The 24627-nt window shown below is 44.2% G+C and overlaps 1 protein-coding gene and 1 long non-coding RNA gene across 6 annotated transcripts in view; one reads left to right on the forward strand and one right to left on the reverse strand.

The window, feature by feature from the left end:
• Window positions 1-8918, forward strand: part of plxna4 (plexin A4) — a 256250-nt gene extending 247332 nt beyond the window's left edge. For all 4 annotated transcript variants that reach the window (XM_029116984.2, XM_029116986.2, XM_029116983.2 and 1 more), the window contains exons 30-32: window positions 737-949; window positions 4965-5115; window positions 7441-8918. In XM_029116984.2, the coding sequence (XP_028972817.1) occupies window positions 737-949; window positions 4965-5115; window positions 7441-7536 (460 nt within the window). In that variant the 3' untranslated portion in view covers window positions 7537-8918. The remainder of the gene's footprint in view (window positions 1-736; window positions 950-4964; window positions 5116-7440) is intronic.
• Window positions 8919-9190: 272 nt separating this feature from the next.
• On the reverse strand, window positions 9191-24364 carry LOC109614987. Of its 2 annotated transcripts, XR_002196002.2 has the most exons (5): window positions 23939-24364; window positions 23777-23828; window positions 23208-23273; window positions 16502-17032; window positions 15902-16323 (listed from the first exon to the last, which is right to left on the reverse strand). It is a non-coding gene; the product is annotated as an uncharacterized LOC109614987 (long non-coding RNA). The 2 variants fall into 2 exon arrangements; XR_828712.5 differs by lacking the exons at window positions 15902-16323; window positions 16502-17032 and adding an exon at window positions 9191-9327 and having other exon boundaries at window positions 23939-24361.
• Between the last annotated feature and the right edge of the window lie 263 nt (window positions 24365-24627).

Below are 24627 nucleotides of genomic sequence, written 5' to 3' on the forward strand. Positions count from 1 at the left end.
ACATTTGTATGTTTTCTTTCTTCTCTCCTGTCTTTCATGCACACACAGTCCCTCTATGCGCTTGACTGCAGTCTCGGGCCGGTTTGGCTTTTGCAGCATCAGCCACAACCATGTTACCCAGAGAGAGGGAGCAGACAGGGGTGCAGGCGGTGGGGTGGTGGAGGGCGGAGGGAAAACCAAGGAGCACTCAATCCCGTCTGACCTGTAACAGACAAACACACCTGTTCTGTTTCTACATCCACTCCAAGACCTCATATATTCTGATTACTCTAGACCGGCACGGAACAGGCCGCATGTCTAAACAGCCAATATGAACAGTGTCAATATGAAGCCCCAAAGCGAGGACCCAAGATAGAGCTGGAGACAATGAAGCCCTGGCGCTGTCTGCTTTTAAGATTAGGGCTTTATTGAATTGAGCACACATCAAATGGAGCGCATCAGCAACAAGCCGTGCGTCTGGTTTGTAAAGTGCGTGGGTCCTCACCCGCTTCTGGCACAGAATCCGTTAGCCCCGAGGCTGGCCTGCTGGTGTTATCGATAGAAATTGCGTGTGTGATGTCACCTTGGTTCAAGTCGAACATTTGTCCTTTTCCATCATGGCGATACATTCTCAGCAACTGAAATAACGTGTTCTATTGTAGCTATAGAATAAAATAACAGTTTACTCTGTTCCCATGGGACTGGGGTGTGCTGCGTTAAGGCATGTCATCCTGACTCTCTGCGTCTTTCCCTGTAGCCTGCCTCTGAGGTTCTGGGTGAACGTGATCAAGAACCCCCAGTTTGTGTTCGACATCCACAAGAGCAGCATCACGGACGCCTGTCTGTCGGTGGTGGCCCAGACCTTCATGGACTCATGCTCCACCTCAGAGCACCGCCTGGGCAAGGACTCGCCCTCCAACAAGCTGCTGTATGCCAAGGACATCCCCAGCTACAAGAGTTGGGTGGAGAGGTGAGAGAGCTGTGTGTGTGTGTGTGTGTGTGAGCGAGCAAGTGGGGGGGGGGTGGGGGGGCTGCCCGGTATGAGCCCGTCGGTCACTCTACATTGGTGCATCACATGGCGTGTGGCGGACTGCATCCTGTCTCTGTCTCATATATAAACACACCGTGGGGCCGTGATCCATGGGCCGTGTACCAGGCTTCAAATTAAAACACACTGGGAATGGATGGCGGCGCCCTGGGTAACAGAGGTTAGTGGGAAGCAGGCGCAGTGCGTCCTCGGCCCAGGTACTGGAGTGTGTGTGCGGGCGTGCGGTTTGGAGAGCACTGCCGGGCGACAGCAGCAGCACTGCTGGTAATTTGTTAAAATGAGAGTTTTATTACATTTGTTTGGTCAGGGGGTAGACTGCTGAATAAAAGATGGGACCTGTGAAGCAGTTAAAAACTATTTATGTGTTAGAACCGAGCACAAGCCGCAGGACAGGGGTATGTTATTCAGATGAGGAAGGAGTTTTGGCTAGGGCGTTCTTCGTCAGGCTTAGATTTACAACATACAGAGGTGTGTGACACTTCCTGTGTGTGTGACACTTCCTGTGTGTGTGTGACACTTCCTGTGTGTGTGTGTCTTCTGGGTTTTGGAATAATGGCACATGATCTATATGTTGGCCAATAGTTGCTTCTAGTGATCTGTGGGTTATTTCTTCAGAAGATGCTGGTTGATTTTTTTGAATGTAGATGGCGAGAGCTAGTTTAGCTTATGTCTCCATGAGCCTTGCTGGTAGAAGGGGCAGAGGTTTGTGGAATGCACAGGTTTAAGTGCAAGGATGCTATGTTTGATGTGCTTTGATTACTTCTCAATAATTCTCTGGATTTCCAGAAATCCTAGTTGGGTCCCAACTAGGATTTCTGGAATATTGAGGGAAGTGGCAGGGAATGTAGCGATCTTGAAAGAAACAAGGAAATGTTGGTAACCTGTCTGAGTTGTAACAGTTGTTGCACATTGTTTAGAGGGTGAAATGTTTTAAAACAGGTGACATGTTAAGAGTCTGGCTCTTACACTGTAGTTTCATTGTTTAGACAAAAAGTTCACTGTTATTTCCCCACAATAAGCGCACGCGCAAGGTGATTCCTGATGAGGGCTGTCCCACAGGCCGGCCGACCGGCTGCTAGTGTCTCAACTGTTGACCTGTCGTGAGGCATTAGGACGGGAAATGCTGACAGGGTTTAGTAGCCATGGGAGATCTGTAGCACTATAATCAAAGTATATATTTATATTGGTCTGTGGGGGTGGGGGTGTAACTATGTCAGGACTCTGCTTCTGCTCTAATTCTAATTTAGTCCGTTCACATGGTAGTGAGATCTCAAGTGTCTACAGTTGACGTGTGATCTGTGTCCCCTTGCAATTATAATGTCTGTCCCAGCATGAGAAGAGCCACTGAGGTCACATTCATTTCAGTATCATCCATTGGCTGATTTCTTATGGCTGTTGAATTGATCACACGAGCACGCAGGACTTCAGAAGAAGTTAGCTAATGACCAACCGGGTCATAAGGGGTGATCTGCTGTTAAAGTTGGAAGTCACCCCCAGTTGACGAGACTTAAATGTGCAGAGACCTTCAATGGTGATGTTCACGCTAGAGCACGTTTTCTCTCAGTTGAGTGCTGTGCAGTTGTGAGATGTTTGCTCCCTCTATGTGATAGAGGTGTTACTTGCTCATTTCAACTTCCCCTTCCCTCTTTGAATAAGTGAAGGTCATCTCGCTTCAATTTGAACAAATTGTTGTATTTCTTAACATTTTCAGCCATAAATCCACCTTTGAACATCAGACTGTGACGATAAGCTCTTCCGGGGACATGCGCCATAGCCTTTGTGGGTCTACATTTCTCTGAACCGGAGAGAATCCATTCTTTCTCCTGACACTGGCACTCCCTATGCAAATGACACGACAGATTTTCCTTCATGCCAGCTACTAACACAGTGTGAGGTGCTTCAGTGAGTCGGGAGGGACTGATGACATGCCATTAACGGAGCTCAATAAACATAGAGGTCTGGAACCGGTCCAGAACCGACCAGAAGGACCCTCAACTCTGAAGTGATTTGAACTACTTATTTCAAGTCTGAAAAGACCCATTTATAATAGCAAATCCTAAACCTTACTTTTCAATATTTAGAAAGATACAGAACAACCTATAAGTGATGACTTCTACTTGGCTGGCAAATTATTTGACTGTCTGCCCGTCCTCAGTCTCACACCCCAGGACAGCCAAAAACTAAGCAGGAATGGAAAACATTTAACTGTGGCTGGAATTACTTGTGTGGTTTTGGATTTTCCAAACAGCTGGAGTCCGTCCCTTCCCTCTCTCTTTGTCAGCAGCTGTCAGATAGATGTAAATTAAACTGTCACACACATCCGCATGTCTTTCCCCTGTACTATGTAAGATACACACACACACCCCCCCAACCCCTACAAGCCACGTTTCAATGTTCCAATGAGATTGCGGTGACAGGACATACGACATGGCTGACTTATGGACCATGGCTGTGTACATGCATCATTCAAACAGGCCTTCACAGGTACAACTCTCAACAAAAGGCCCACTATTTAATCTCAGGTTCCTGTTCACAGAAACGAAGGTTTGTCATTGCTGAGCACAGTCCTACAACCTTTGTTCTTGTATTGTTGGGACTTAAACTGTATAGAGCCTGTATAGTTTCAGCGCTGAGGTCACCAAACTGCAGTTACCCTGCTGACAGGGAGAAGGAAGGAATTCGCTGATCAGCGTAGTGGATCAAAAACTATATCATGGGTTCTAGCCCTGGTTTGGTAGCTAAGTGCTTTTCTGGAAACATCTTTATACACCATGGACACATCCACAGAAAGCAGTGTGGGATTGAATTACGCAAGGAAACCACCTATGAGTCCCACCTGGTACATAATAGAACTGTATCACAAGCACTCAACATTGTTACCAAACGTAGAACTCAAGAATAGTTAGCTCGTATCAGGGATACCATGGTTTGAGTGGGTAGCAGAGGTTGGATCTATGTTCTTACCCCATTGGCTTCTAAAACAGGGGAAACTCAAACACATGCGTGTTTGACGTCTATATTTGAGTTGGGATTTTATCAGCCCTAGACAATGAAAAGTTAATCAGGCCTGTCTTATGCGCTCCCATAGGATATTTCAAAGTGAAAAGCCCTCCTTAGAACAAGGGGGAGTGTGGATCAGTGGAAATTACATATAGTCATACCTCTATGGGACCAGCCCTCAGAATAAAAGTGGTTGTTGACTGAATTTTACAACGATTGCATTTTTGGTTCAAAAGCCTGAGGCCAGTGCAGTGTTGCTATTGGCTGCCCCGGACTTATGCTGAGCATCGTCCTCAACAGACATTCCACATAGGGATCTGTCAGTGAGCTCCAGGCCATCTGCATGGGTCACTGAGGTCTGGCTCTGAAGCCTTTGGCACAAGGGTTTGGTTTTTCATTAGCTTAGAGTGGTGGCGGCCGGGGAGGCCTTTGCTCTGTTCACGTCCAGTTGGAGGGAGAATCACCTAATCACCATCACCATGGTCAGGCTAACTTTGGGGTGTTCGGGAGTGGTTGTGCCGCAGCAATACAAAATGTAAATGACCAGCCTTAATTAAAGGGCTGATGCAGCTGTTGTTGTCAGTGAATGACTTACGAATGCAGTTGAGAGCCTTCCATGTGTTTGTGTGTCACATACTCTGCTTAACGCCATTTTCCAGTTCCCTCTTGGCCGTATGCACAAGGGCACATGTCTATTGAGAGTCAGGGCAGGGGGTTGGGCTCAAGGTTTCTCAGGGTTTGTCAAAATGTTTAAAGGTTGTATGGAGTGAGACAACTGTCTAACGGTGCACGACTCCTATTCTAAAGGCTTAAAAATACCTTGATCCAAATGCAGCTTGAAAACCCTGAAGAAAAAAAAATCAGCTTGAGTGTGTGTGTGTGTGTGCGAGCGCTCCATGAAGTGTAGTTACCATGTTACCCTAATCCCCTTCCCTAGGTACTATTCAGATATCAGTAAGATGCCAGCCATCAGTGACCAGGACATGAATGCATACCTGGCAGAACAGTCCCGGATGCACATGAACGAGTTCAACAGTATGAGCTCCCTCAGCGAGATCTACTCTTACGTGGGCAAATACACGGAAGAGGTACGGCAACACACGATGGGCAAAAATCACAACACATGTTTCTTATCCTCACGGTTAAAAGTAGAGCAGCACAGTACAAGACACACGTTTGGACACACCTACCCATTCAAGGGTATTTCTTAATTTAAACTATTTTCCCCACATAGTAGAACAACAGTGAACACATAAAAAGTATGAAATAACATTTGGAATCATATAGCAACCAAAACGTGTTGATTCTTCAAGGTAGCCACCCTTTGCCTTGATGACAGGTTTGCATGCTCAATGTATTCTCTTAACCAGCTTCATGAGGTGGAATCCTAATCAATTAACATGTGTGCCTTGTTCAAAGTACATTTTTCAGTCTGTTACATTTAGTCCAACCTGAGGTGCGGTTAATTGCAGATATTTTAGCAATTTTAGATGGTATCTCTGAAGAACTCATCTACAGCAGAGGTAACTCGGGGTCTTCCTTTCCTGTGGTGGTCCTCATGAGAGCAGGTTTCATGATAGAGCTTGATGGGTTTGGCTACTGCTTTAGAAGATACGTGCAAAGTCATCTTCTGAATTGACTAAAGCATCATGTCTTAATGATGGACTGTCGTTTCCGTTTGCCATAATATGGACTATTACAGTAGCCATAACGATGGTCCTCTATATGACATCCCTAAATTGTCACAACAACAAAACTAATTGGCTCAAATGCATTAAGGAAAGAAATTCCACCAATTGACTTCTAACAAGGCACACCTGTTAATTCACATGCATTAATAGGTGAAGCAGGTTGAGAGAGTGCAAAGCTGTCATCAAGGCAACGGGTGGCTTCTTTGAAGAATTGTAATTATGCAATGTATTTTGAGGTATTTTCCAGTTATAAGTTCAATAGCTCATGTGTGCACACCCATGCATACACACCCTAAACCAGTGGTTCCCAACTACGGTCCTCAAGTTCCCCCAACAGTACACATTTTCATTGTAGCCCCAGCCAAGCACAGCTGATTCAACTTGTCAACTCATTATCAGGCTCTCATTGAGTTGAATTGGGTGTCCTTGTTCAGGGCTACAACAAAAATGTGTCCTGTTGGGGGTACTTGAGGACCGGAGTTGGGAACCACTGCCCTAAACCCCCATGGTGGGGGCAGGTTTGGGGGGGTGCGCGCTCATACCCCATGGGGGTATGTGTACACAGTAAAAGAAAAAAGTTATAACTACACAACCCCCCCCCCTCCCACCCGTGGGGGGGGAGGAGGTGTGTACATATAACTACACAACCCCCCCCCTCCCACCCGTGGGGGGGGAGGAGGAGGTGTGTACATATAACTACACAACCCCCCCCCCTCCCACCCGTGGGGGGGGAGGAGGTGTGTACATATAACTACACAACCCCCCCCCTCCCACCCGTGGGGGGGGAGGAGGAGGTGTGTACATATAACTACACAACCCCCCCCCCCTCCCACCCGTGGGGGGGGAGGAGGAGGTGTGTACATATAACTACACAACCCCCCCCTCCCACCCGTGGGGGGGGAGGAGGAGGTGTGTACATATAACTACACAACCCCCCCCCTCCCACCCGTGGGGGGGGGAGGAGGAGGTGTGTACATATAACTACACAACCCCCCCCTCCCACCCGTGGGGGGGAGGAGGTGTGTACATATAACTACACAACCCCCCCCCTCCCACCCGTGGGGGGGGGAGGAGGAGGTGTGTACATATAACTACACAACCCCCCCCTCCCACCCGTGGGGGGGGGGAGGAGGAGGTGTGTACATATAACTACACAACCCCCCCCCTCCCACCCGTACATCCCACCCACACACGTACACCCCACGGGTGATGGGATGTGCGTGGGGGTGTACATATGTGCACACACACCCTCACGCACACCCCCCCCCCGCACACCTCAAACGCACACCACGCACACCACGCACACCACGCACACCACGCACACCACGCACACCACGCACACCACGCACACCACGCACACCACGCACACCACGCACACCACGCACACCACGCACACCACGCACACCACGCACACCACGCACACCAGCTCGTAGGGTGTGTATGTGTGTGTGGGGAAGTGTGTTCATATACCAGACCCAGGGGAGTGGGTGTGTACACACACACACACACACACACACACACACACACCCCACAGCTACAACACATGGCGGCAACAGCAACGTACAGTATTTCCCTGATCTAATACACTTGTTAACTAACCAGGAAGCCATCGCATGAAACACTGTATGCAAATGTCATGTCTGCCATTGTTAGGTGTTGAGGGGAGCAGGTTGGATTTAAGGACATGATTTCCAGTAACACGTCTCTATGCATCTCTGACAGATTGTGTACGCACTGGAGCAGGATGATGCTGCCAGGAAACAGAGACTGTCCTTCAAGCTGGAGCAGGTGGTCGCCTTCATGAGCCTGGAGAGCTGAGGACCACACTTCCCAGGGCGCACTGGGAGACCCGTCAGAAACCGAGCCGTGCCTGAGCGAAGACCTGTCCATCCATCTCTTCATCATTGTGGTCGTCATCAGAACTCCTCTCCGTTTCACAGACAACAAACATGTTCCCTTCTCCTTCCTTCTCTTCCTAACTGGTGTTTGGCACCTCATCTGCTGAGCTCCATGGACGAGTAGAAAGGACTAGCTGACGGACTGATTAAAGGGGCAGCAGAGCTGTGGGCAGCTTCTCCCAGAATTCATTGGGAGAGTCTTGTTCCTGCTTTGCTGCATTGAAGAGTGCGGTGGAGGGCTGGTTGCCTGCAAGCACGCCACTTCGGCATACTTTAGCTATGCTTCCCTGTCGGGGAAGAAACAAACAAACATTCTATTTATGTTGCCTTCAAAAATAACGCTGATAGCAAAGTCTTCTGAGACCACAATGTCGGGTGTCAATTTGTTCAGACTATGAATAGGATATTAAACAATGAAACTCCTATCGAGTCCAGTTAATTGTAGTGCTATAGTCAACCTCACATCGAACGTGGAAAAACCCAGTGATATTATACTGTATCAGTGAAGACTGCAAACCAAAATGATGACCTCTGCGGAGAAAGAACACCAGGGTTTGCCACGTTTACCCTGTTCCTACAAGTTACTCATTCATAACTGGCAGTTTGGGAAATAGGCAAACTCAGAATGTTCTAGAATTGTTCTCTCAATGTAGCTTTGAAGTGTATTTAAAGACACTATGATAGGGGCTGGGGAGGGGTAGTGCTTCTTTACCTTTTTTTTTTTCTTCTGAAGACTGACGTTAAAAACCTGAACAACACCTTTCTCTACGGACAAAACAAAGCTGAATTCGGCTTCCACACGGCTTTCCTGGTACCTGCTAAATTCTCCTGATTGTTATGAAACCCAGTAAAAGTGGAGAGACCCGGGTGCACCTGCTCCTCCACTGATAAGAAGCACATCTTGACCTCAGTGACCTGACTGCTCTGAAACAGCCCTGGAACAATTGGTCTGACGCGGATGTGTTGTTCACAGATCGGGTCACTTACTGGTCTATCAAAGCACACATACAAATGGAGATAGACACACACACACACAAATTGTGCAGGACTTGTCCAAAGTGTACAACCCCCTATTCGTACTAAATACTAGGGGGAGCTTTATGTGGGGGAAAAAAGGGTGACCAATCGAATACAGCTGTCTCACTATGGACCTCTGATAAAGACTGTGCTACTGCCTAAATGGGCTCTGCTGGGCTGGGAGAAACCGGTTCTCTTCACTGGACCTTCTGTATTGACCTAGGATGCGGGAAACCTCAAGTGATGAACACAACTGGTCAGCCGAAAAACCAAAGGAGCTTGAATAAAAAAAAAATAAAAAAAAGACAAAACAAAACATATGTATTTAAAGTGCCAGGAAGGAAAGGAAATGACACACAAAATGGATTTGGTGGGAGGAAACCCCCCCCCCCCCCCCGCAACAGCAGCAACAACCGTTTAACTAGTTTAACTAAGTAAAACTTAACCTTGTGTGATTTTCTTACCTCAGTGTGCCGAAGTGGGAGTCACAGACTAGTCCCGTCCTCTCCATGATGGTTTCTCCCGCATTCGGCACACCGCCCCCACCCCACCCCACGTCCGGTTTCCCACGTCAGTTTTTTTGCACAAGTGTGGCGCTTCCGTGCGGGAATTCCAAACTCGGAGCGCTCTGGGTCGCTCTCGTGTTGTGTGTCAGTGTAGTGGTCCTCTGCCGCCTTCTCCAAGCCTCAAAGAGCTGAAACCAGAGTGGTGGGAAACAAACAGACGAATGTCAAACAGACAACAGGGACAGACATGAACAGGGACTTGTGGAATGTGATGACTTCTAATGGGAGAGGGAGATAAAGCAAATAGATGGAGTGAGTGAGTGAGAGAGAGAGATGGATGGATGGATAGATAGATGGATGGATAGATGGATGGACGATGGAGCCACCTTCCTTTCCTTTAGACCTCGGACCTTTCTTTTGCCTTGACAACGTGCCCCATGTGGTGATGTGAATGTGTGAAGACCATCCCTGGTCCTCCTTAGGTCCTTTATTGGCTTTTTAAGCGCATGTAAAACTTCAATTTAACAAAAAAAAAAAGAGGAAAATAGAGAAAATAAGCCTTGCAAATGATGATGTGGATGTGTTCTTTTCTTTATTTTGCTTGGAAGAAAAATCAGACGGTAAAAGTGGACTGTTCATGTTAAAACTATAACTAACTGTTAAGGTGGAACCTTTATCTCTTGTTCAACCCATGCAAACCTCTCATTACCATGTTTTGTGAAAGTGTTAGATGCTAATAAGAATAAAGTGGTACCTTAAAAACCAATATATTATATACCCTTGCATGCTGACCTATTTGGATGTTATGAAATGGAACTGCCTTGCAATCAAAGATATGTATCTACTACTACTAGGGAACTTTTAAAACGATTCAAAAGCAAACGGTTCTTTTGGATTCTCATGAACTGATATAGCTCAATAACCCATTACTATGTTTTCATTCATGCAGTCCTATTGCTTACTCCTGTTTATGTAGATTGTCCTCTACCACCCAAACATGTTTCATTATGACCAATCACCAAATACCCTGAGTTTCTGAATGACTGATTCTGCAGTGAGGTTCTTGCTGGCCTTGGCTGCTGTTACATCTCTAACGACTGAATTCATTCGGAGAATAACTCCTCCAGCCTATAACAGTACCTTTGGATTCCATTACTTTATAATTAAAAAAAAGTACATTTATTTTTTTAAGCCTAGGGCTGGCTGCAAAACTACCTTGTGCAAATCTTATTGCGGCACCTGTTACAATGGTTGCAGATTTCGTGTTGTTCTGACTGTTCAAAGCTCAGTGTATCACAAACAAGCATTAGCAACATAGCAGGAGGGCTTTCTGTGTTGAGTTACAGCCAGTGTTTTGTATAACGTCTTGCTTTTGTAATGTTCATGTTTTTTCACATTAAGATGAGGGGTAATACTTTCATACGACTCTTCTAAAACGACCTGCTGTCATTACATTCTACAGGTACATCGTGTACTTTACACACATTCAAAATATACCGGTTGTTTTAACTCCGAAACACCTTTGGACACGATCATGTCTCTCTTGATTACTTCATCAAAGACAGACAAGGTGTCTGGAAGATTTAATAGTCACACTAGGTCTGATCCTGAAAGCTTTTTGATTTAACTTTGATTAGGTTTTGTATATTGTTTTATTCATGGATATACCGCATTCTAGTCCACTGGGTCAAATGTGTGGAACATATCTAACTAATTCACAGCTGAACTGTCTGTGGGTGTGGTCAGTAGTTTGTGTTCAGGTTCAAGGGGGAACATTCATGAACAGCGCGTTCTCTGAATGTTTTACACTGCCAACATTGTCAAACTGTGCACAAAATGTGTGATCAATTTAACAATAGGAAAGAACAGAAAAAAATCTACTGTATTCATTCAATCTGATGGTAATGCAGTTGGGAAATACGACATAACCATGGCAGGAAACGCCATGTAAATCAATCCATTATCACAGCAGTACGATAATGAGTCCAGCTAGTTTCCTTCTCTCTGGCCCCAATGTCATGTGGTGAAGAGAATGAATGTCCAAGAAACAAGTGGTGAATCTACCCCCCCCCCACCCCCCATGATTTAACATTGTTTCAATCCCCCCCCCCCCCCCCCCCCCCATGTTCCCCGGCCACAAAGGTACTGACCCCTTCGTCTCATAGGGACTCGATAAAGCTTCCACCTTCAACGTTTTGTAGGAACTAAAGATAAGTCCTTCTAGAGCTCAGTGTTATAGCAGGTAGAAACTGGTAGAAAATACTTTTACTATTACCATATTTGCTGAGAGATAAAGAGAGTATCCTTACAAGAGATAAAAATGAAACCTGGGGGGAAAGGCCAGCTTCTCTAACTTTGTTATAATTAATTGTATACCTGTGTATGTAAATATAATGCATTCCTATTTTGCAGTCAAGAACAAAATACTATTTGTAATATAGAATAAACTTTATTATGAAACAAAGTGCTCTGTAGTTTGTGTTTATTTCAATCTAGCAATAAGTCCTGGCACAGCAGGGGTAAAATGTATTTTGTATTGTACAAATATTTGGATGATTTTAATGTAACAGCAATCAAAATGTAAACCAGAATGGAACTGTACAGGTGAAGCTTGCCCTTGTCATGACTGCAACTGCATTTCATTTGATTCATTACCCCTCTACACCAATAATCCTCTGATGCAAATATACACAAATTTGGCTCGCAATAGGATTCTGGAAACATTTGTAGCGCCAGTGTAAATGAGAAATAATAAGCGTATCATTTGTATATAAAAAATATATTTGAAGGTTTAAGAAAATGTCTAAAGCACTTTGTGATTACTCAATATCCAGATTTATATATCATCTCATCCTTCTGCAATCCCAGGTTTTACAGTATTACCGGTGTAGAGAAAAACTAAAAAGCAAACTGTGCATCAGAATGCCACCTAAATTTGCATAATGACTTCACATAGGCGCTCTTAGCAAATAGTGCTACAGAACACACATTTACAAAGTGATAGCAAAGCCAGTCTATCCAGTAACATAAGTTACACAACACTAGCTAGCGAGTGCCATTGTTGGGGAGTTTGGACTATTACAAGCCATAGTGTGAGACGCGGTGCAAAATAACATAATAGCGAGGCGCCAAGCGTAGCGGTCTGCGTGCACAAGGGCCTAAGTGAGCCAAAGAGACATGTGATGCGCAGAGAACGTATCCAAGCCTCTTTTTTGACGCTAACATTGAGATTCGGTCTCGGTAATTCAGCCACTTAGCTGACATCTCCAGCAGTGCTGTGTTGTGATATTCAGACACACGATTAATGAGACCGTCCTCAATTCAGGCTGAATTTATATTAGTTTTAATACTTTTTACCAGGTAAGCCAATTGAGGACCAGTGCTCTTTTGCAATGCCGACCAGGCCAAAGGCAGTGGTGGACAAAGTTATACTGAGTATAAAATAAAATAAAAGATTTGTAGTAAAACAAGTGACAAATTGAATAGACAATTAATCTGCTTGATTATATAAGTGTACTGTAGGTATTAACTTAAAAGGTAGCCATAAAAAACATAATTGAATACTGAAAACCACCCCGCCTGGCTATTTCTCAATGTCCTGTGATATAGTACACTAGACCACACTATAGCTTATGGCATGAAGTGAAAGGATGTGTCACCTAGAAGTTAGGTTTTCACTCATCCGTCCACAGCCCTGTTCTGTGCCCTTGCAGTTAGCCACGCAGCAGGAAGGGCAGTCCCTAGCACAATTTCTTATTGATGGGACATTGGCAATATTTGGTTTAGATGAAGTCTTTAGCAAGATCTTGTAAACGACAAAAGTCAATAGCAAATGATAACTCTCCCCCTCCCCCCAAAATGTAACTGTCAATGCCTTAGTTAATATTTCACAATAGGAACTTTCGCTTGAATTACCTCAGTAAGGCTGTTTGGATAGGTGTCTATCAAACTAGTACACCTGGAAGCAATTTTATGCCACTCATTGCAGAAGAGTTCAAGCTCAGTCATAATGCCAAGGAGACCGCTGCACATCCACAAAAGTTCTCTAAGGATTGAGATCGGGTCTCTGACTGGGCCTTTTTCCTTTTTAAGAGACATTCCTGGGTTGATTTGCCTTTGTGTTTGGGATTGTTGTCTTTATGTTTGGGATTGTTGCCTTCGTGTTAGGGATAGTAAGGTCAAGAGGTTCTACACAGTCGATAATAAATTTCACCACAAGGTTTTGGGAGATTCAATGTCTTCTTGCAAAATGTAGAGAGGCTTGAATGATCATTTTTGTCAGAAAATGTCTTCGTAATTAATAGCTATTTTCTAGGACTACTTATGTCAGGTGGCAAATTAGGGTGTGCACACTTCTGAAACAAAAGGAATTAACAGTATTTTCAAGAGATTAAGCCATTTATTTTTCACTTAACGGGATAGTTCGACCTAGATTGCTATTTAGGTGTAATTCCACTAGCAAAACATTATTTACTTACTTTTGGTCAAGATGTCGATCCAATGAGTTTACTTGCTTTCTAGTAGGTTTGTTAGGCAAAGAAATGGCTTATTTCTCAAGTTGGTGCAGTATAGAGCATAGCTAAGCTAACAGGGTCTGGTAGCAATCAAAATAGATTAAGAAAACCAAAATCAAGGGAAAACCTTCCCTTCTTTGACTAAAGGTTTAATTATAAAAATAATATCAATAAGCACACAAATGTGTAAAAGAACAGCGAGCCAGTAAAAGACAGAGGGGAGGTATGCCCACGAACACCTGGCTGAGATGTAAATCTGGTGTCAATTAAACTTCTTGTGGATGCAAGAGAATCCCTGTGCTCCGGGATTTTTTTGTTCCTATATGCCACACTATCCTTTACCATTAGCCGGGAAGAAAAACACCAATTTTGGAACAGCACTTTGGAGCAACATTCCTAAAGATTGGCTGCAGCAGCTAACACATCTTAATAATGTGCAGGTAACTGACAATACTAAGGGAACCCCTGAATAAACGAGGGATACCAAGTGTACTGAAAGTAGGTGCTGACAACCAGGTGTAGAATTAACATTGAATCATTCTTATGGTCATGTAGAAAAATGTCAGGCTGGCCCAGATGCCCATTACTTAGCATAGTAACCCTAACCACTACGCTACCTGCTGCCTTACCAACCTGTTAAGACAGTATTAGCAATACAATTTCCTACTTACACTGGCGATAAAGAACTGACTTGCTTTATTGACGGTGAAGTAACAGCAGCAGGCTGGAAGCTGGATACCCCCCGACCGCCAGAACATCATGGGCCAGCCCTCAACGGCAGAAAAAGAGCAGGCTTGGTCCTTCTCATTGTGGAGGCCTGAACCCTGGAGTGTAGCTCACCACACAACACCACACTTCACAGAAGAGTTGCCCAACACCCAGGTGACCACACCGCCCACTGTTTCCCTTCGGTCTACAAACTAACACAGAGACCCGGCGCCAACACTATGGCATCAGTGTGCATATTAAGTATGGTCAGCTGGATATGGTTATTTATTTCCCTCTGAATAAGCGTGTCTGCTAAGTGACCAGTACACACGTATAAATTAATGTGCCCTAGCCCCGTCAGTAATAAGGTCCTGCAGAAAAGGTGAGGTAAAATGTCACCCCTTCTGGCTAAAGGACCAGTAAAGAATACCGCAAAGCAGTGGACGGAAAGAGTGACAGAGGGTATGACACATAAGAGAGACGGAGCACCAGAGCGTTCTCTTGGCCTGTCGGCACTGTGGATTCCTGGGGGATCGGGGATCCTGGTGTGGACCCAACTACACTTGACTCACACACCGGCACAGTGATTTAGTTGAGCATAAGGTTTATGAATTTTGAGACCAATACAAATTAAAGTTATTATGGGCGTGCATCTCCAAATATACATTTGGTTTGTGTTTAATAACTATGATATGGATTTGCTTAATACCAATCATCCTATCTACGTTTGTGTTGCATGGACGGATAAATAAACTAACATCTTATGACTCTAGACTCTTCCTCTACCTCATGATGCCCATGTGTGTTCATTGGAATAAGTAATGTCATTACATGACCGAAATTCTGGAGAGGAAGAATGCATGTATTTTGTTAGCGTTTATTAACCAGTAGATTAGTTTTATACCCTACCAATGCGTACCTTGGTCTGGAATTACAGACCTGTACTTTATTCCTTCGATTGATTAATAATTATAGGATTGCGATCTATGATGAAAAAGAAGGTACTTGATTTGATTAACTATTCATGAAATGTTAAGACACTGCTTAATCCAATGAATACATAAAAATCACAAGAGTCAAAGTCTAATTGTATTGATCAATTGAAGTAATCATTTCTAATAACAGGCATGAAAACCCAGACGGAACAAAGCATTTGTATTAAACTAGTCTACTGTTAATACACACATTAAAATGTACATTCTATCTTGTAGATAGCAATACACGATTGTGTTCAGAGTTAGGTAAAACTTTAATGAAATAAAGGTTGAAAATCCCTTCTACAATAAGATCATACAAAATTAATATATAATGTACTAACATAAAAAGACATTTTCCAATATTGTTTTATTGAACCTTATAATTATCTTTACCAACTCCTGGTGATTCATATTTGTTTTTGCTGACATCCCCTGAAGACATTTCTAGGCAGAATATTGAAAAGATGTTAGGAGGCTAAGTAATTAACTAAAATATGCTTCCGGTGCTAAACTGGGTTGTTAGATTCTATCACTTAAATCAGTGGTAAAAATAACAGAGTACCAGGTTGACTCAAGGGAGTGATACATTCGGTATTTATTGGAATTGTAGCATAGTTGTCCTCATGAATGTTCCATACACCAATCTCAACATTAGATGTCTACCCAGAATGACGCATTTACATTCTCTGACACATTCACTCTACCACATTCTACCCCCAAGCAGAATGGTCAATATAAACATATATTCCAGAGGTTAGCAGAGTGTGCGACTCCCAGAGTGGTTATAAACACAGCTGGCCTCTTGTCCCTTACAATCTAGACTAGCTAAATCGTAACAAAACATACACATAATCAAGAGGTTGCAAACCACAACGCCCTCTATGGAGGATCAGAGAAGGGTAAGTGGGTGTGGTTTGTCTTGAAGAGGCTGCCCAATGACATCTTGGCCTTCTTTGATTTTTACTGTCCCAGAATGCCACATTTCCTAGAGAACAGGTGAGAGAATGTTAGATGTTTTAAGGCAACTGTCGTCACAGTGATTATAATCAATCATATTATTATATGAACATATAACACTGTCGTGGTCTTACAAAAGCGTAAGTAGATAGCAAATCTTATGAAATATAGATTTTGCCCACATACACTTTGGTCCCCATATTTACCTGGCGTGATGTCATTTCCATCTCTGAAGTTACTCTTTTCATAATGCTTGGCGCTTTGTCCACACTGACATACTCCATTTTAGACCATAGGTCAAGGAAAGAGACCATGTCCAGAATCTCGTGTGCCAGGGTCTCCATGCAAATTGTTCAAGTAGCCTCACATTTGTTTTCACAGACTGAGTTCAGTTTCCTCTTCGACTTCACCCAGTGCTAGCCAGGTTGGGTTGAACAGATGAAGAACTGGCTTCAGGTAAGGAAATGAACTCACCAGAGGGGGCATCTGAACTCCTGGAGCGGGCTCAGTGACTTGCTGAATGATCCCAGAACATCTACGTCCTGCCATAATGGGATCAGGTGCCTTGATTGTTTTTGGTCTCCAGAGAAGACTTGAATCAAGGCCAAGTTCTGCTCCAGCACTCATCATTTGCCTGGGTCCCAATCTTGTTTGGCATTCTGTGATGAGTAGAGGCTCTGGAAGGTTGAGCTCCTACTGCGTTTCACACAGTGCTTTATTTTTCTCTTAGTCTACACCTATTAAATATGAATGAATAATATGAGTTCCGATTTTACTACTGAGTATATTAACCTAATTTACTACTCAGGCTGCAGATTGAAAGGAAAATATAAGGTTGTGTAATTGTCTACTCTAAGTAGACAATCATTATTATAACTGAAAATAATTAAAAGGGCTTTTAAAACATTTACCAAATTCAAGGGGCAGACTGTAGTCTTGTCCACCAATGCAATTTCATAGCCTTCACAAAGTTTGCAAAAATCGTCAGCAATTAAGCAAACTTGTTTCTCTTCATTCGGTCCCCAGTTGGTTAAAGCCTCTTTCAAACTCACATTCTTGTTGCCCAATAATAAACCTTTTTGAACCATTTCTATGTCTTGTTTAATTTTGTCATAAAAGTATGGGATTGCAAATTCTTGCATCTTCTGTCCAGTTTGTTAAGCATCTTCTGGAAACCTTCCTCGTCTACGGTGTACATTGGTGCAATGTCTTTGGCAATGTTATAGGTTATAGCTTCTATTATTTCTCTGTTTTCTGGAGGGAGCGAGGGAGGAGGGGTGAGGGTAAGAGAGAGGGAGGGAGGGAGAAAGAGCGGGGTATCACAGAGGATGAAAAAGTGAGTGTTTGAAGGAGACAGAGAGACCTGCCAGGCTGAGTGATCCCACAGGGAGGGAGGCATTCAAGGTGACAGGGACATGGAATTGAATTGGCCCTGGTGTCACCATATATACCAGCCACTGACCTGGGAGTAATGTGGGAGAAAGTGTGGGAGAGGGTGCAAAACGTCAGTCTAGCATTTCGGCCAGTGATCCAGCAGTAATGGGGGAGAGACTGGTGGGGGGGGGGGGGGGGCAATCATGATGGAGCGGTGCCATGATTGCAACACGCTAGGGGAGGAGGGTTTCACAGTTCCACAACCTTCCCTCGTCTTCTTCCAACACTGTGACATAAAGCGAGAAAAGGGGGGCGACAAAAAAAAGATGGAGACGCAAAGAGGAAAGATTAGAGGATCCATCTATTCAGATTGTGATGAGAGTAGGAGTGATGGACACAGAGGGGTGCGGAAAGAGGCAGCCATTCAAGCAGAGGGGCGGTTCTGGATCAGCTAACGGATAAGCTCTCGAACCTTGATCTCAACCTAGACAGTGTATTTTAAGGCACTCCAGGTTTGTTTGACCAATGTCAGGTTTTTTGATCAGCTCATAACTGAACAAAAGCCTATAGCATTAGTTCACTAGGTTCACTGCAAAAGTAAGGTTACATTTTCTTTTTTAAGCTGCCATTTGGTTAGTTTCTGCAAGCAAAAAATATTTTGCAAACTAAACATTCAGGTGAGACAAGAATAAACAATAATAGAAAAGAAACAATATTTACACACAATTTGAACCATCTATTCAACACGAATATGATGAAAGTGGGTAAGGTCGTCTGTGTGGGAGTTTCACTAGAAATCAGCCCAAAATCAGAGTCAGGATCTAACAGAAGACGTTTTCTCTCATGAACTCCCTGAAGCATGAAGCTGAGAGAGGGGTGAGGAAGGATTCTCAAACCACAACAGGTGCTAAAAGCCTCCCTTCGTCCCTTGTTACACTCCCTTCACCTTTAAAAGATGTCTTCCATCACACACACACACACACACACACACACACACACACACACACATTTCACTGGTTACATTTAAGCCATTCACTCCCCCCCCCCCCGCCCCCTCACACGAAAGTCCCCCGCGTGCGTGCACACGTAGACACACACACACACACACACACCACAAATTATTGGGATGCAGAGACACTCAGCCCAGCCGGCGGTATTCCCTTGCCTGGTCCCACACAAGTCATCACACACTCCACATCCTCAGAGTAAAAACTGTGTTTAGACTGGAGTGAGGGTGCTTTCACCACGGTCTCCCACAAATCCAGACACACTGATGGTCGGATAAGAATGCTGCCGTGCATGCGCCACGCTAGGCCAATTCCCAGGATTGACTGCGAGTGCTATTGACAGCTGCGTGCGAGCAGATGGAAGCAATTACCATTATTAGACTGCCATTCGCCATCCTATCTGTCTTGGTAAACATTTGTGGAGTGACAGAGCCGGCAGAGGCAGAGCCCAGCGAGGAACAAGGGAGTGCCAAACACACCCAGGCCAGGCCAGCGCCACAACCCAACACAGACACTGCAGGAGGATCAGTGGCTGACTGGGATCCTAACTCACATAGACACAATTTACCCACATTTGGAATAAAGAGGACAGGATTCTTTTATTTATAAATTTTTTGTTCACATCCAATAATCCATTTTCCCCACCTTCCATTGAAACAGGGCGGGGGTAAAGGGGTAGAAACTCCACTCTCCACAGGGCAAGAACAGGGGTCTATAGGGTCACTCTAGTTTGGAGGGGCATAAGGAAGCAGACACTACCAGTGTGTTTGGGACTGCAGACAGCACTGTCCAAGGAATGTTAGTGCTCTCTGGTCTAAGTACCTCTGGCTAATTTACCCAACGAACCCAAGGTTTGGCCTGTAGGTCCCCAACTAGGGCTACACGATATATCGTTTCAGCATCGACATTGCAATGTACACGTCTGCAATAGTCACATCGCAGAACGTGCGATTTAGTAAGGTAAACATATATCAGTCTACAATATATATTTTTTCAAATGGAAAACTAGCATTATATCTGTCTGATAGAAGGTAATTTATTCTGATTTATGGGTTATTGGATACACTTTATTATTATTATTTTAAACACGGTTCGTTGCTGCACTTAGTTGACATGCAGGGTCGGCTTGCGCGTGACTAAATGATGAGTGAGGAACAGGCAAAAAAGAAATGCATCGTCAATTACATGGAAATATTTCATCTACAGACAGGATGTTGACCAAAAATGGGTACTTTGTCGAGAGTGCCTTGCAATTGTTGCCACAATATGACCAATTTGTTCCATCATTTAAGGGCGACACCACAAATCTTCATATGACAAGTGCAAAGCATCTCAACGCTGTCCAAAGCAAAAATCTATTTCGGGTGCATTTGCTAATATTACACCATACGAGAAAGGTTCCAAACGGCAGAGAGAAATCACAGATTCCAGATGCCATATTATACAGCAACAACGGACTTGTGGTCCAGCCGGACAACGGAGCCCTACATAAGTCTGACCGTACACTTTATTAATGAGGACTTGAAAAGTCGCTGTATGCAAACTGCATTTTCCCAGAGGATCATACAAGTGATAACATCGCAACAGGGATGAGAGACGCTCTAGCTGATTGGGGCCTAGATGAGTCGTCTAGTCTGTATTACAACAGACAATGCCGCGAACATGGTGAAGTCTGCACCTGAACAAGTGGACCAGATTGCAGTGTTTTGGCCACAGACTGCGTCTTGCAGTTGGTAAGTTATGCCCAGTTGCGAATTATATTTTACTACTGTTGCTATTGCTATACTACTACGTTCACATGACCTAGCAACCTGTTCTGAAAAATAATTTTCATGAGTTTCATAAATTGTAATTGTAGAGGACAGGGCTGGGTAAGAATGAAGGATACATAATGTCAGGTTGATAGCCAAAGCTCTTTCTGAAGACATCCTGTATTTTTTCATATCGCAATATATATCACAGAAAAACAAAATATCGCAATGTCAGTTACTTCCAATATCGTGCAAACCCTATCCCCAACCCACCTCCCACTGGCTCGTTCTTCAGCATAAAAAATCAGCCAACTTCCCGGAGTACCATGCATCCATTCATACAAAACGCTCCCATTGATTGAACCCCCCCACCCCCTCCCCAAACCTACAACAGTGCACTCTGAGGCACCTCCCCGAAGGTCAGTACACGGCTCCGCTATTAGAGCCCGAATCGGCTTGGCAATTTCCCGCCTGATCAATGGAGGGCCATGCAGTCCACTGTTAACCACACAGCCCATTCAGCAGCAGCTCTCTCTGACACACGTAGTGGGGGAGCCCAGGCTCGCTCCCCCGCGTCACAACATATCGATTATACAGTTGAAAACGACATCCAGTCTATTACTGTAGTATTGTTTTCATACGTCTCAGACAACTTCCCTGGTGAGAATGGATGAGTCCCACCAGCTCCAACGGGCCCTTTTAACATAAACCAGGAAACATGCCAAACAGCAGACCAGAGATAGAAATACTCCTCGTTACCAAGACCGCGGGTAGCAACACCCCGACTTCAAACTCCCCCACCAATCCCATCTGGCGCCCCTGAGCCAGGCCATGGCTCCAACCGGGTCAAATCCAATTTCACATTTTCATTTGCACTCATCCAGAGCGACGTACAGTACTGAGTACATAGATTTTTAGACTGAAGTGCCCTTTTAGAAGAGTTGTTTGCGTACCCTCACAACCTAGGGCCTTCCCGTCACAAAGACCGCGACCCAGTTTCAGAGGAGTGTGTTCAGTTACAGTGATGAGGTTGAAGGGCGTTCCTGTTGCAGAACATTCTGCTGTAGTGTATGTACAGCGTTCTAGCACATTCCACTCGTCCACATTCGAGTGAAAAGTTTGGAGTGCAATCGAGATTGGTCGTGAGGACGGGAGGGGGTCTAGGGAGATGATGTGGGTTATGGTGTGAGTTTCACTATAGGTGTGAGCTGTACTAAGCGTAGCTTGAGGGCAAAAACTAAGATGTAATCAACCTTAAACTGAGTCCATAAAACAACAAAATGTGGTGAAAGAGAAGGGTTCCGAATGCTTTCTGAGGGCACCGTTCATGTAGATACACGGTTTCAATGTATACATTTACAGAGATCCGTCTGTGACGAGGCTACAGCAGGCTTTTGTTAAGAATCCCATCAGCCGCAGTTGGCAGAGCATGGCACTGGCAAAGCCAGGGTTGTGGGCCTGAATCCCACCAGGGACCAAAATGAGAAAAATAGTATGCAAATCTAAACGCACACTACTTAACTGTAAGTCGCTCTGGATAAAAACGTCTCCTAAATGACTACAATGTAAGCAGGGCTCGCATGCATGCACACGTCACTCCTCAGCCCGATAAGATAGTAAAACCCATGGCAACTAAAACACAGAACTTCAAGTAATTTGAGGTCAAAGAAAAGTAATTATTAGCTAATATTAGATTTTTACAGTAATTTAGTTTTACCCCTGTTGCTGAAATGCTCGCTCCAGTGAAAATGGATTTTTGTAATCTCTGCACACTGTTGCTAACCCTGGCCGTCATTATGAATTTATGATATGGATGAATACATAATCAAAAAGGTACAATTTTGAATAAACATTCAATTTAAGCGAGGACTCAAATACAGAATCCCTACTGGGTCACAGGGACACTTAGTAAGGACCACTAAATATCTTCAAGTAACTACTTTAACTTTTGGGGTAAAAAAAATTCATAAACCTATCCAAATTGCAGATGTCCTCATTACATGATATCTATGAATTAAAATGTTTATTGAAAATCTTGAACAATCTTCAATGCTGTTATCCTAGTTTTAAAGGGATAGATTCATATTTGCCCACTTCAGGTTGGTGGAGAGTGCCTGCCTCAAGTGGAGGAGTTTAATTATCTAGGGGTCCTGTTCACGAGTGAGGGAAGGATGGAACGGGAGATTGACAGACGGATCGGTGCAGCTTCTGCAGTAATGCGGTCGATGTATCGGTCTGTCGTGGTGAAGAAAGAGCTGAGCCGTAAGGCGAAGCTCTCGATTTACCGGTCAATCTACGTTCCTACTCTCACCTATGGTCATGAGCTTTGGGTCATGACCGAAAGGACAAGATCCCGGATACAGGCGGCCGAAATGAGCTTTCTCCGCAGGGTGGCTGGGCGATCCCTTAGAGATAGGGTGAGAAGCTCGGTCACCCGGGAGGAGCTCAGAGTAGAGCCGCTGCTCCTCCACATCGAGAGGGGTCAGCTGAGGTGGCTTGGGCATCTGTTTCGGATGCCTCCGGAACGCCTTCCTGGGAAGGTGTTCCGGTCCCGTCCCACCGGGAAGAGACCCCGGGGAAGACCTAGGACACGCTGGAGGGACTATGTCTCCCGGCTGGCCTGGGAACGCCTCGGTGTCCCCCCGGAAGAGCTGGAGGAAGTGTCTGGGGAGAGGGAAGTCTGGGCATCCCTGCTTAGACTGCTGCCCCCGCGACCCGGCCCCGGATTAAGCGGAAGATGATGCGATGCGATGCGAGATTCATATTTGGTTAACACTTACCATGAGTTGTTCTTGAAGGACCATTGAGTAAATTTTCAAGACAAGCCATTATTCACCTCCACCAGTCTGCAATAAGCATTTTCCAAATTCATTAATTGAAACACTGCATCCAGAGCAAAAAAAGCTCCATTGCAAGCGGGAACGAACTCAAACAACACTTCAAAGTAATCACAAATTATTTCATTTAAAAAAAAATTTAGTTGCAGGGCCTATTGTGCCATGTCAGTTAGCCCAGGGTTTAGGAATTCTTTTTTGCATAGGGTTAAACCTTAGCCCAGGGTTAACAAACTCGTGTTAACACAGGCTAACCTAACACGGGGCCAGTCTTAGTCTGGTGCTAATATAGCCCACGGCTTAGAAAAATGCAGTGTGAAAAGGCCTATTTAGCATAACCCCCCCAACATTTCTGATTACAAAACGCCTATAATGTGAATAAAAGCAGAGTCTACAAAATGTATAGTTTTCCAAAAGATGTGAAAAACATTAAGCATTTTGTGCATTGATTATTTTCTATCAAAAATATTTTAATTGTTACCCTCATTTATTTTCTAACAGATAAATGTGCTTACCTTTTGCATTGTTTAACCTTGTCCGCGTCAAACAGCCACCTCGTTCCGGAGTCTATGGTATATAGAACATATTTCTCTAATGTAACTATTATTTCTTAAGAAACGTAGCCTATTTGCAGGTGGATCTAAACACGGTGATTGTCCATCTGCACCTTAGCTTACCTTTTGGTGGATAGTATGGCTTGTGTTTGTTTAGCTTTCTACTGCAAAATTAAACACATCCACGTGTTACTCTCCAGATTCCAACAGAGTGACTTAAGACTTTGCAACTCAAACCATTTGGTCATAGCGTTTGTTTGTGACAAAACCAACACCACTGACGACTCCGGACTGATTTGTCTATTTTTTTTTTTTAAATGCTGACCATGCACTTCCCCCGTACAATTCGATATTTACTAACAAATGTGTGTTCTTTCGGAACTCTATCTCTAACAAAAGACCGGATTATAGTAATGCATATATCGCAATGGGTTGATTCGCCAGATTCTGGTGCACATGGTTAAAAATTAAAAATGGCGCCGCTAGTACAAACACATAAGACAACCAGGTGAAACATGACGTGAGCTAATTAGGTACGGACCTGATTACCAGGCCGCTGACGGTTTCGCGCTTTAGTGTAGCACTACTGTTAGATTTCATATAATGTAGCCTACATTTAATATTATAAATTGTTGAATAAACAACATTTATACTAGCATAATTAAAATTGCATAGTGATTTTATTGGAAATATCTTTTAAAATCGAATCCAGACAACTTCTAGTGTTCATAATGGGGTTGGAGATAGATGGTCCATTTTTGAAGAAAATAGTTAGTAATAAAAGGCTTTGATGCATGTGAAGGGAAAATATG

The sequence above is a fragment of the Esox lucius genome, chromosome 23 (genome assembly GCF_011004845.1).
Source record: "Esox lucius isolate fEsoLuc1 chromosome 23, fEsoLuc1.pri, whole genome shotgun sequence".
In the NCBI taxonomy this organism is placed as follows: domain Eukaryota; kingdom Metazoa; phylum Chordata; class Actinopteri; order Esociformes; family Esocidae; genus Esox; species Esox lucius.